This window comes from Coccinella septempunctata, chromosome 1, assembly GCF_907165205.1.
Source record: "Coccinella septempunctata chromosome 1, icCocSept1.1, whole genome shotgun sequence".
Taxonomy (NCBI): Eukaryota; Metazoa; Arthropoda; class Insecta; order Coleoptera; family Coccinellidae; genus Coccinella; species Coccinella septempunctata.
Window position 1 is genome coordinate 13,748,268 of NC_058189.1, and position 13,357 is coordinate 13,761,624.

Below are 13,357 nucleotides of genomic sequence, written 5' to 3' on the forward strand. Positions count from 1 at the left end.
CATCAAGTAAGTCGTTTCACCACAAATTGTCTATATAAAATATCCGTCATAAGATGGCTGAGATACAACCCCTAGAAATTCGACGAAATTTCATTGAATTTCAAGTACGGGACTGTGGACATAAACATATGACTGGGCAATGAATGGTTCAGTACCAAGCTCATCTGATTAAAGGCATCGGGTCACTTGAGAGAATAATAATTATTGTATCGTGCAATTTAGGGTGAAAAAAGGAGAAAATCGAGGCAGTGCTTATGTTAGTTATGTATGCTATGATGTTTCCCCATTTCATCCCATTTTTACGACGATTGTTGGAATGTTCGAACAAGAAGATTGGAATGCCCATTGTGAAAAAATTCGTGAATAATTTAGACGAATTTTATTGGTGAGATTTTGAAGTATTATAATATTTTCTTTTTTTCAAACTTGTGTCCAAGTCTTTTCTGTTCAGTCAGTATCGAAATGAGCCATTTCATGAAATCGTGTAAGTTACTAAAAATAGTGAGAAAAATTACAACGTAAATTTCGAACGTGCCAATAGCCTAAACGAAACCACATGGTCGAATCGATCAGTTTTTTCCATTGCTTTGCGATAATTCAGCTAACAAATAGTCTACTTCGTATAAGGATCTATTTCAGTAATCATTTTTAATTTTTTTTCAACTTTGTCAAGTTTTGTATAGGTGATTTTTGGTGAAACGCTTTATTTTTGAAAGACTTGTTCCACCTTCTCTCGAAAAAAAAGCCTCACCTTTAAATATACCCTATATATCTGTAGTTTCATATGTCGTGTGAAATAAATAAATTAACAGATTTATAGTTATTTACTTAATCTGAACAGAAATGGTAGATCACTCATTATTCGAAATTTTCCATTTGATTTATAAAAAAATGCAATTGTCACTCTCACAAAAAACGTTTTCATGTTCCTCATATGTAACAATTTATATTGAATCTCGCATGTCAGGAAGTACCTAAGTAATTATTTTAAAATTTTAACTTGTTATTCATAACTATTTCTTACTCCAACTTTGAAATCACCTGTGGAGTTTTCCAGTTGTTCCACCTTCTTTTCTTGACAATTTCATTCTTTATTTCTTACATTAGCTTAATTTTTGTGAAATATACAAGGTACCTATCTACGTTTAGTAAACGTACTGTTATCGCCATGGCGAAACAGAAGAATTGTTTTTTTGAAAACCCTGTATCTTTCTTAAAAATTAAGCTAATGTAATAAATCAAGAATGAAATTGTAAAGAAGAGCTGTGTCTTGATGATAAAATGAGACATCACAAGTTGAAACAACTTGCTCCACAGGTAATTCCAAAGTTAGAGTAAGAAAACAGATTTCGTCCCTCTGTATAAAATAACGTAAGCATTATTATTTTGAAATTCAAAGATTGTGTAGATTTCATATGAACATACAATTAAAAAAAATCAATCGAATCGGACTCAAAATAAAACATTTATGAATGAACAAACTTCATCGATTTATTGAGTGGATCGATTATTCTGCCGGTGAGTGTATAACCACCGCAATGCACGTCCTTCAACTCATTCCTTGCAGACGAAAAATTTACCATCAGACTGATGCAACTGGCTCTGTCATTGCTTTAATTCTCTCAACATAATATAAGTTCTCATTCGCCCTATTTCCCTTAGAAAAGATTTTTCTGGGGACCTTTTAGGGTTGAAATTAGATTTGTTGAGTATGTCATATAACATTTTGAAGTAGTTCAGAATCAATTGACTGAATTGATCTTACAAGGAGCTTATAAGTCGTTATTAGATTATTATGCTGAAAATTAAAGAAACAACTCGCATCAGTCGGGATCTTAAGCGAGCTTGTTCAATCCGCTGTTTTTCTAAATTTTCAAATAAAAGGTCTGGAATAAAATTAATATTTTTTCTCCACCCTTTAGCCACCCCTTAGCCGCAAACCAATCCAACTCCCGTTTTTCAAATGGATGATTTTGAATTTACACAAAGGTTTTACTCCCCAACTTTTACACCACTGGACCAATTTGCATTTGCACAGCAAATTCTGATGCGCCAATGCGTTTTATCTTCTTTATGCTTTTATGTGTTCATTGCTCTTAACCCTCTAATGCCCAAGTTTTTTTTCCTTTTTTATAATTATTTCCTTATAGTTTCAAATTAGCTTATGTAATCTTCATCTTTTTTTCGCAAATAGTTAACTGATTTACATTAACACCTGTTCTCACAAAATGAACCTATACTGAAGGCGGACATGGGCAGAATAATTTTGTATCCACTTATATGCAACCAGTCTCAAGGCGGACTTGGGTATTAGAGGGTTAAGTGAACCGTTGTCGAGAAAACTGGCACTTTATGATCAAAAATTAAATTAAACCAGTATTTTAATTAACGCAGTTACCATTGAAATAAATTATCGCTGAACTGTCAAATCATCTGTCTCCCAATCAATAACTTTAAATTAAAGAAGATGAAGAAGGTACATTTCCAATTAAAATTTTAGATTCTGTATTCTCGAACTAGAATGTCAACATATCCCTTCACATTTCAGAGGAACTGCTTTCAATGCTTTTTACCATAGGGGTCATGTTCCTATAAGATTCAATTCCAACAGATTCAAGAATCGAGCCCCAAGTGGATACTCAAGTAATCGAATAGTTATTTGTGCAACCAGTTAGGAAAAGCATTATTTTTCGTAATCAGCGTAATGAGAGATTCCTTTTAAATCGCCTATTGAATTCGGAAATATTTATTTTTACTTTGTTGCTATGGGAGCAAAGGCGAAAAGTAAAAACGTTTCAAAATAATAATGAGTATTAGAAAGTGTAGAAGTTTTGGAGTTTCAGGAAAACGGCGAATTCCATCACCAAAGCGGTTATACATTATACAAGAACAAAAATTATTTCCCCAATATGCATTTTTAAATTTACGCATTCTATCGAATTGATCCAATAGATAACTACCTAGCTACTTGTTTCACTTTCTTATCTGTGAGGCTAAGAGAGAATGAAAGCATTTGCGTTTGAATGTGAAATTCTCTCTTCTTATGGCAAATTAATGCTGTTTATGAGCATGCAGCCAAAAAATTTCAGAACTATTCTCGCTCAAGGAAAGTCACTGGTCTTAAGCAGTAAACTAACAACCCATGGAAGGAGAAGAAGAGACTCACGGCAACGTTTGTGAGATACTAGAGATACTGAGAAGCATCGAGTATTAAGTCAAACATAGAAGATAATCAGCTGGTACCGGAAAAAACATAGGCGAAAGTTCTCTCGAATCTACACGGGAATCGGTGAATTTATTAGTTTTATTTGGATTTTGCTATATATTTTTGTGCGTATTACTATCGTAATTTTACTGAAATTATTATTTACCTCTAATTTTTCACGATGGCAAAGCAGTGTTCAGCATATAATTTTACAGGGGGTACAAAAAAGGCAGTGGAATTTCATTTTTCTTGTGAGTTGCTTATAAATAATACAGAACCCACCAAATATAATCAAATTCTCTCTTTCACTTGAAAATAAATTTACATATATAATTTTTGTATTTTTTTCACCATTACCCATAACGAAAATAGTACCTATATTATAAGTTTGAGATGACAAAATATGATGAGTTGGTTTGCCAATCTGATTATAATTATATCATTGCGTATTAATCTTTATGGTTGGGGAGCTGACGATGCTATATCGGGATTTACTCGAGCGTCGTGGAGACCTAGTGGATTTTGAAGATTAGATGGTAGAAAGAAAAAAAGGGTCTATGATGTATGCACTTTCAGCGGTGGGGAAAGCGTCTGCAGGGTCTCAAACATGTAAAAAAAAATCGTCAGGTGTACATTCTCAAGAGTGTCAGATTAAGATACTGTATATGCTCTACGTGTCTCTGATAATGAATTAATGCTTATCTGGCAGTTTGCGCGGTGGAATTGGCCGTACGGAAGAGTTGAAAATGGCAAAAAAAAAAATTCCAGCGTGTCAGATTTTTGGAGGAAATGTTAATTGGATCCAAAGGAAGCTACTTTTCAAGGGACTGACAATTTGGACGTGACGTGAGAATCCCTGTTTAATCTACAATTGTCGAAATGACAAGGTATTTCTATGATGACAATTTCGAAATTAGTCACGAAAATTTTTGTGTTGTCTGTGACTGAACCTTAGAATGTACTTTTTTCCAACGAGTGAATTTTCGCTTCAGCATGTATCGCTAAACACCTCGCATTAATCGCCATATATCTCAAAAACGTTTGAACGTAGAAAAAATTGCTTGGGACAAAATTTGTAGAAAATGTTATGCTCTACAACTTTTATAATGAATGTGAAAAAGCTTCGAAGCCCATGGAAAGAGATAATTCAAAAAAACTGATTTTTGTGACCTTTATGGCCAATTTTTATTGTTTCGGCTTTCTAAAACTGTCAGATTATATTTTTTCCGTTATTCTAGAATCATTAACTTCAAACTAAGAAAAAACGCCACCGCGCTCGAGAATGTACACGTGACGTTTTTTTTTGCAATTTTGGCGCCCTCCCACACATTTTCGACACGCTTAAATTGTCAGATTAAGAGAATATATACTTGTATACATGTAATTAACCACATATATCTTAATCTGACACGCTCGAGTATGTACAATGATCGTTTTTTTTTACTATTCTGACAGGCTGTCCTAGACAATTCCCCCTAAATACAGGTCTAATTTTTGGTAGAGGTACTCTACAGGGTCCAAGGTATGTCCCCTTATATTAATCTGACACGCTCGAGTAAATCCCGAATTTCCCTCTTCGGCCCCCCAATTATTATGATTATATTAAAAATTTTTATACCATCTTTGGCTCAAAATTCGAAAAGAAATATGTACATGTGGGCAAAAGATAATACGTAAGAAGAAGTAAACAAAATCAATGCGTCTTGTTCAGATATTTTCTTCAATTTGAATGAATTAGCCGCTAACTGCTAATCACCTTCAAGACGTGTACAATACTTCAAAAGCCCCTTCTGAATTTCTGATAAACATATCTGAGAATATATCAAAAACATTTAAAAACCATTGATATACAGGGTGAATCTGAATGAACACAGAAAAAATGTAAGAGGTGTTTCTGTGGTGAAAATTAAGGTGGGATTTGGTTTAAAATTTTTTGTAAAATCTCCCCCCGGAAATTTTCACCCTTCCGAAGCTTAACAAAATTTTTTTTTATATTTTCCCTGTACATTAAGCTATTATTTTAGTAGCAAAAGTCTTAACCTATGGTAGAATTTTAATTTGGTTGGACGCTGTTCAATAAAATGCTATTTAACATGAGATTGTAATATGTACATTTATGTTTTTCTCGTAAATGCTTGTGTCGAAAAACTTGTAAAAACGAAAAAGTTATAATATGAATTGAGCTTTTTAGTCAAGGTTTTTAACGGAAAATTTTCATCAAAAAAAAAAATCGCGAGAAAAAATATCTTAGAGGCTTACTATTTCAAACCTTTCTTCAGGGTTGAAAAATATTCCAACATGAGTAAATTACAAATGCTGTGCAATTTCATTGACCAATGATATTCACAAAGTTCCGTAGGAAAATATAATAAAAATGAAAAACAATTTTTTTTGTTGATCTTCGTTGGGGTGTAACATTTCCAGGGGGAGCTTTTTCAAAAAATTTTATACCACTACCCACTTTAATTTTCCTCAAAGAATCACCCCTTTCATTTTTTCGATGTCATTCAGATACACGCTGTAGAATAAACGCATCTTGTGTGAAAATATAATATAATGACAATAATCATTAAAAACATTCAATTTATTGATAATTCCTCTTGAACACAAAATGTTGAAAATTTCTCTTTCGTTCGGAAACAAATTGTTTCAACATAAGTTAATACACGATTTTATTATCAAACCATTTGCCTAGCTCCAAAGAAATGCAAGGAATTATGTTTCGCATTTCTCATTCTGAACACTGCCAATACTTCAACCAATACGTTTTACTTTGAAATTGCGTTAATTGTGAATTAATAGTCCATTACAGCACTGTTATTATTAGAAACATATGAGTTTGTGTATGTACTATTCCTCAATCTTGAAAAATCGACCATGGAATGGGATAAAACACACACAAAATCACGAATCCACCCCACCTCTCAAAATGATCAAAAAGCTCAATAAAGTAGGTATAGGCCATAGGCAGTACAGTGAAGAATTTATAGAAATACTTCGAAAAATAACCAGGAAGTAATGATCCAATATGTGAAATTTTCAAAGTTTGCTTTCGCGATATTTTGGTTATAATATAAATGCAACAATATCCGGACAAAATACATTCTATAAACAAGATAACAATCAACGAAAGTTTAGGATATCAGATAATAATGATGATGCAAGGTAAAATGAGTGATGGAGTGGATTTTCCATGGTTCATTTTATCAATATAATTCAAAAAAATAGATCCAAAAATCATAAACAATAGCCACCCAATATTCCATTTATATACCTACCGAATAAAAATGAACTTTGAATGCTATCACATCTCGAACCAACGATGGATTTCGAAACGGTGATTCATAAGCTTTCTAAACGTTTGAAAAATATTGGAAAAATCTTTTCCTTTCGTTTCAGTGAAAATTTTCTATTTTCTGATGAACAAATAATTTTTTGACAATTTGAGAGATCAATTTGGATAAAATGTCCATGTTAGATATATCAAAATGAAGGCACTAATTCTTATTCCACCGAATTTATCCACATCTGACATGTTTCGTACATATATACAGGTCCATCTTCAGCTAACTTAAGTTGATTATACCATTAGAGAAAATGACAGTTCCAAACATTTCCTCTATTATTTGCCACATACACGCTTATTATAATTCAGCAAAATATAATGAAAACCTGTTTGAAGCATGGAAATTAACGGAAAAGTAATGAAGCTCATTAATGTATTGTTTATTGATTCAAAAATCAAACTTAAATCTTATTTTGGATTTGCCATGTTCGAGAGGAATTCCGGTTATTCCAGATCACTTTATCGACCTCCGAGTAGACATTTTTATTAGGCATCATTCCACTCTTTTATCAATAAGAACAAACAAGTGACCTTTCTGGAAAGAAGAAAAGACAACATGAATTCATTCCGGCTCTTGAATGTTACGAAAACTGCTCAATTCTTTTATAAGCATCATCTTTGTCCGACAGAATATTATGAAAATATAGGTATTTATCACCATCCAACTTAATCAATATCCAAATAAGTTTTAGATGAGTTATGTCAATACGTTTGAATTCCCTCTATTTTTCCATGAATACTACCTATCAAATATGACTACCGGTTCAAGTTATTACATTCAATTTCTATAATTTTCTGCCTTTTGAGACGTAGAAAACCTTAGGTACCTAGACCAACTACCTTATAATCTTATAATGTATTGATTGAGGTTTTTTATATTACAGAGTGTACAATCTTTAAAGTTGGGACTGGTACTTGAAACACCATACAATACCCTTTATAGCCAATTGAATAAAAAAAAAATTAGTTAGTCATTTGCCGAATTGTAACGAGCTCTCGAAAAAATTCGTCAGGTAGGATTCGGAATTTTTTACGTTTTTTTTTTCATCTAAATGTGTCGCTTGGCTTGTATGTAACACCACATTATTCACAGAGTTAAAATATACATTTCGCTATGAAAACCTAGCATATTCTAGCAAAATTTGAAACCTTTAACTTGTCCTTTTCAGCAAATTCTAAAGATTAAATAGTCAAATCCAAAGCTAACAAGCACAAAATAGGTATCAACCTTCAAAATTCCATAACTTGCTTGACTACATTTGCTTCCTATGAAAGAGAGTGCTTTATCGTTTTGGGCTAAATCTCTGTTATTTCAGAATTTCGAGCCGAAAATGAAGAAGGAAATAAAAGAATTCTGAATCTCGAATGCACTCAAAGTTTGTACCAACCTATAAAACGTTATTTCAAAGATTGATTGGATCTGTATATTGGAGAAATGAATATTTACGAGGGCCAAACTGCGTTGGGCAAGTTCAGTACCTGAATGGGTGTACGCCCTGATTATAAATTAGAACAGGTGTGCGAAAACTCCTACTTTTGTAATATTTCGTTTATTTCACTCTTCAATTATATCTTCCCATTGAAGTTATAAATTTTTCGGCAAAGTTTAATTGTTGATCGTTCAATGATGTTGATGATGTTGATGATTCGACTCAATGAACTTCAACCAGAAACGAGAATGTTCTAAAGAACTTAATTATCTGAAGCCTCTAACGAACCAAATATCATGAGTACCAGTTTTAGATTCATTAACAGTAATTAGCAGCTTCAATGAAATGCCATACGAAAATTACGATACATACCATAAATTTAAATAATTCAATAAGAACAAGTGGATGTGAGAGTATTCAATCCTTTTATTGAAAAGAGGCGACCATAAATTAACAGATGATTGAAGAAAACCGCATTCACACTGCATAATTAAAATGAGCCATTAGAATACGAATCATACATTAATTGTTGGAAAATTTATATGTCTCACGGGATAGTAGATATTCTTGTTTTTCTTCGGTTGAGTTTTGACCCGTCTAATTCAAATATGTATGATTGGGAAACCTATAGCTATTGTGTTTCTTTGTTTCGATGTCGTTCATCTACACTCCTGGACACAAGCAAAGTGTTCGCCGAATTCATTTCAAAATAACTTTTCAAATTTCGAAAATATCCTTGAATATAAATTTTTTAGATTATTAAATTTTACGTCAACTGATACCGGACGCATGTTTTTAGGACTTACTGTTTCCGTTAAACAGGTTCTCAAAGCTTGACCATTTTTCCAAAAAGAGGAAAAAAAATAAAAAAAAAATATTTTAAAATAACTTGTTGCTGATGAAAGTGGTCTCTATTAAAGTGCTTGAGCATCAAATTCTGCGTCGAATGACAACAAGAGCGTTTTTTTACCATCCATGTATCACAAAAAAATTACATTTCGAAGTTGTGTCACTTTCGAACATACATGAAAAATCCACTCCGACTGGCAATTCTATGTGCTGCATTCACATTTTTCATCCTCGTATGAGTAAGATTCATAACAAGAAACATGAAGTTTTACAGTATCTTAAAAAGATTTTGCCATCACTCCTCTTCTTACTGCACTCAAGCAATGTTGAGAGCCCTCTTGATTTCACAGCCACATCCTCATCGTCTTCCTCACACACAAAACACTTATGTCATTTTCAATCACAATATTATAGTCGCAAATGATTTTAAACCAAGGAAATTTTCAATACGTGATTTCTAACACGAATTGAAATAAATAGAGGAATACATACATACTGTACAGTAAAGTACATGTGCAACAAAACACGTCGAATATATTTCGTAGCTTTTCTTTGAAGACCTTCCTCCAAATATGCCTGCCCAACTCTCAAAAATTTTAATTTTATTATCGGGTTCAAAAATATAATGAAGAGCCGTACGAAATGGGGAAGCATTCCACAAGGAAGGATGCGAACAATAAAAAACAAATGAGCTATTATAATTTCTACAAAATAGAAACAATCGACCACTATAAATATATAGTGGTGCCAACGAGAGCAATAAAAATAATCATTACATGGGTCATAAATGAATTGAACAAATTCTCAAGAAGTCCAGCAGAGATGAGAATCAGATGCCACAACACAAGGATAACCTAATTTGAGGAATAATGTTGTTTCATTATAATACTTATAGCAACTCCCTTACCAAAGACATAATTTTATCAACTGATTTTATTTCTTCTATTCTATTGCTATGTCGTAAAGTAGAAAATAGCTAATAATTGTGTAAAAATCGCGACGTCTTTTTGATATTTTGTTTGGGGTTCACTGACTCTCCAAACTTTTGTACTAGTGGTATGAGAGTATTGATAGTAAATACCACAGCTCAATTGTTTATATATGTTTGAAAGTAACACAACTTTGAAATGAATTATTTTGAAATGGGTGGTAAAAACGATCTTGATGCATTCCGACGCCGAATTTAATACTCAAGCACTTTGATAGTGATCATTTTTATCATAAATAAGTTATTTTAGAAGATATTTTCACGAAACTTTCATCTTGTGTTAAAACTAATCTTTTTCATTAATTCTGAAAAATTGGTCAACTTTGACAACCTCTATAACAGAAACGGTTGATCCGGAACACATGCATCTGATCTTATTTGACGGAAAATCTAATGCTCTACAATATTTATATCAAGCATTTTTCAAAATTCTCAATCTTACAGGAGGTATGATGGAAAAACCGCGAAAACACTTTAGGAGGAACATTTAAGCCCTTTTCTGCTTATGCGCAACTCAGCCGAGAGGGAAAACCTAGGATATTCATATTGGGACATATCTGAAGTCATCCCATCAATAGATTCTTTGGTTGCAATTTTTTCATAATTGGTCGAAGCTATTGGCCTATACTGCATTGCTGACAAGAATGGACCTATCTGCAAAATGTAATGAATATAATATAATATAATAAAAAATCTACTAATAACCGGGAAGTGATGAATTAAAATTATGTTTTGCAATGAAGTTCCATTCTTCGACATATGATATAAAATAAAACATGAAGAATTTGTTAAAATACTATGTGTTATACAATGAAAAGAAGCAATGAAGCAAAAATCCCGGATATTCTCAAAACCTAAATTTTCTATTCTTCGACATAAGATATAAAATAAAACATGAAGAATTTGTTAAAATACTATGTGTTATACAATGAAAAGAAGCAATGAAGCAAAAATTCCGGATATTCTCAAAACCTAAATTTTGCAGATAGGACCTAGGACGGCAGTATGGGTACAGGATATCCGAGTTAAAGTGCCCCAATACCTTATTGTGGAAACTAAAGGAGCTAGAAGAAAAAGTTGAATACAAAACTTGTCTGTAATCGATTGAACTTTTATTTTTTATAACCCATCTTAATACAGGGTGCTCCGTTTTTTTCCTATTACTATCAACTATCTTATTTCAAATGGAACACCCTGTATATTATTGCATCTTTGAATTCCTTGTCAAATTTTAAGGTAACTTTGGGATGACAACCATGGTCCTATATAGCACCGATTCTGAGATATTGGACTTTTTCCTAAAATTTTGTCAGCTGTAGGTGCTCACTAAAAAATAGCTGATACTAGTTTTCTAATAAATGTATCGAAACCAAATTTTTCCCAGCTCTTGTTAACACCTTGATACATACATAGTCTATTTTTAGCAATCTGTTATACAGGGTCTTCGAAAATTAAAGTTAAAAATTCAAATAGAAGTTCAATCAAAATTTAATTTTTTCGAAGAATAACCTATATTCTCTTCTTGTTCATTGTGTAGAGCAGATTAAAATGAGTAAAAAATGTATTCAAACTTTTTCTGTAAAGTGAATAGTTTCAGAAATATGGACGAAAAAGTGCATTTTCCCGTAGGAACCAACGATAATTATTAATTAGTGCTGCTGCTATATAGTTGGTTTTGATTTTTTTGATAAATTTAATTAACTAGATTGACTAATGAAAGACAAAAAGACTCTTTTACTCATAATCAGTAGGTACTCGCTCCCACCAAAATTAAATTATTTCAATTTTAAAGCGAGACTCAACTAACAGATACATTTTTCTCAAAATAATCAAGTAGTTTCTGACAACACAAAAGAAAACTTAAAAATACACAATAAGATAAATGCTACTTTCCATAGTTACCATATTCTATCAGCTTAATGATTATTTATCGTTGGTTTTTACGGGAAAATCCACTTTTTCGTCCATATTTCTGAAACTATTCCCTTTACAGAAAAAGTTTAAATACATTTTTGTTGCCATTTGAAAAAATTAAGTTTTGATTGAACTTCTATTTGAATTTTTAAATTTTTGAAGACCCTGTATAACAGATTGCTAAAAATAGAGATGTAACGTATGATACAAGATGTTGACCAGAGCTGGGCAAAATTTGGTTTCGATACATTTATTGGAAAACTAGTACCAGCTATTTTAGTGAGCACCTACAGCTGTCAAAATTTTAGGAAAAAGTCGAATATCTCAGAATCGGTGCTATATACCATGGTTGTCATACCAAAGTTACCTTAAAATTTGACGAGGAATTAAAAAATGCAATAATATATACAGGCTGGTCCATTTGAAATAAGAAAGTTGATACCAACAGGGAAAAAACGGAGCACCCTGTATTGAAATGGGTTATAAAAAATAAAAGTTCAATCGATTACAGACAAGTTTTGTATTCAACTTTTTCTTCTAGCTCCTCTGGTTTAATTGCTATAAAAAATACATTTACGTAGACAGAATTGGGGAATCGTAATTTTTTTATAAAGCTCAGGATTATAGTTGAAATATTTACAATTATAAAATATATCCTGTATATAGAGAAGTGTATTTTGAAATACCATAGGGTACACTCCTTGAACTTCAAACATCAAGTTAGTGGTGAGAGATTGCTGGCCCAAGGGGTGAACTATGTAACTATGTCATAATAATAAATAATAAGAATATGGTTTTTATTTCAGAAGATTAATTAATTAACAAGCCCGCTTGATGTTCTAAAACAGAGACAACTCTGCCTAATAGGATAATAGGTGAACCCGAAAATACATCTGTTCCCTGGCGATGATATTGAACGAACAGAACAGAAAACAGAACAGCGTTAATCTTCAGCAAGGAGCAGTTCAACAAACAGTTCACAATCTACTTCCTGACTTCCTCAGTGGATCAAAATAACAAAAATAACAGTAGCTATCATTTGTTGAATTTTACTGACAACATACCTCAATATTCCCCATGGTTTGGAATGCCATGAATGTAAGCATAAAGGCAAGTCCAACCCCAATAACATTAAACATTCGCTTATCCATGGTCATAGTATTAGAAATATGAGGTTATGTTTACAATGTTTACTTTCACACTTGCTCGAGTACAAGCTTCCACTATCCAACTTCACCCAACGAACTTCCAACGAATACTGAAACTTATTGTGGATAATACACTGCAATTGTGATTGTATGTAGTCCAATCTACTATCACGCCAATTAGTATGCTTATCAGATACATGTTTATACGTCGTTCAGCGAAGTTGAATATGGACTGAAACGTCCAATAGCGAGGCGTATTTCTGGGGGCTCGTCTGAACTTTGAAGGAGGCAATTTTGATGTTACGTAGGAAAGTGGATTGATTAGCAGAAGTATCTTAGTGCCAACGTAATACAAAATAATATCTACTCTTACTACTCAACAATCATATACTTTCGGCGCGATAACTTTCAGTTAGGACGCGATTTACCTGAGGCTCTTACAGGGTCCATGACCGTGGCAGACTTACGAGAAAATAT

General features: G+C 32.6%; 1 protein-coding gene across 2 annotated transcripts in view; it reads right to left on the reverse strand.

Annotated features, from left to right (window-relative positions):
- LOC123321584 (UNC93-like protein MFSD11) overlaps positions 1-13,102 on the reverse strand; it is a 38,737-nt gene extending 25,635 nt beyond the window's left edge. The window contains exon 1 of one of the 2 annotated variants that reach the window (XM_044909268.1): positions 12,797-13,102. In XM_044909268.1, coding sequence (XP_044765203.1) covers positions 12,797-12,889 — 93 coding nt within the window. In that variant the 5' untranslated portion in view covers positions 12,890-13,102. The remainder of the gene's footprint in view (positions 1-12,796) is intronic. The other variant, XM_044909259.1, reaches the window with a different exon arrangement.
- Between the last annotated feature and the right edge of the window lie 255 nt (positions 13,103-13,357).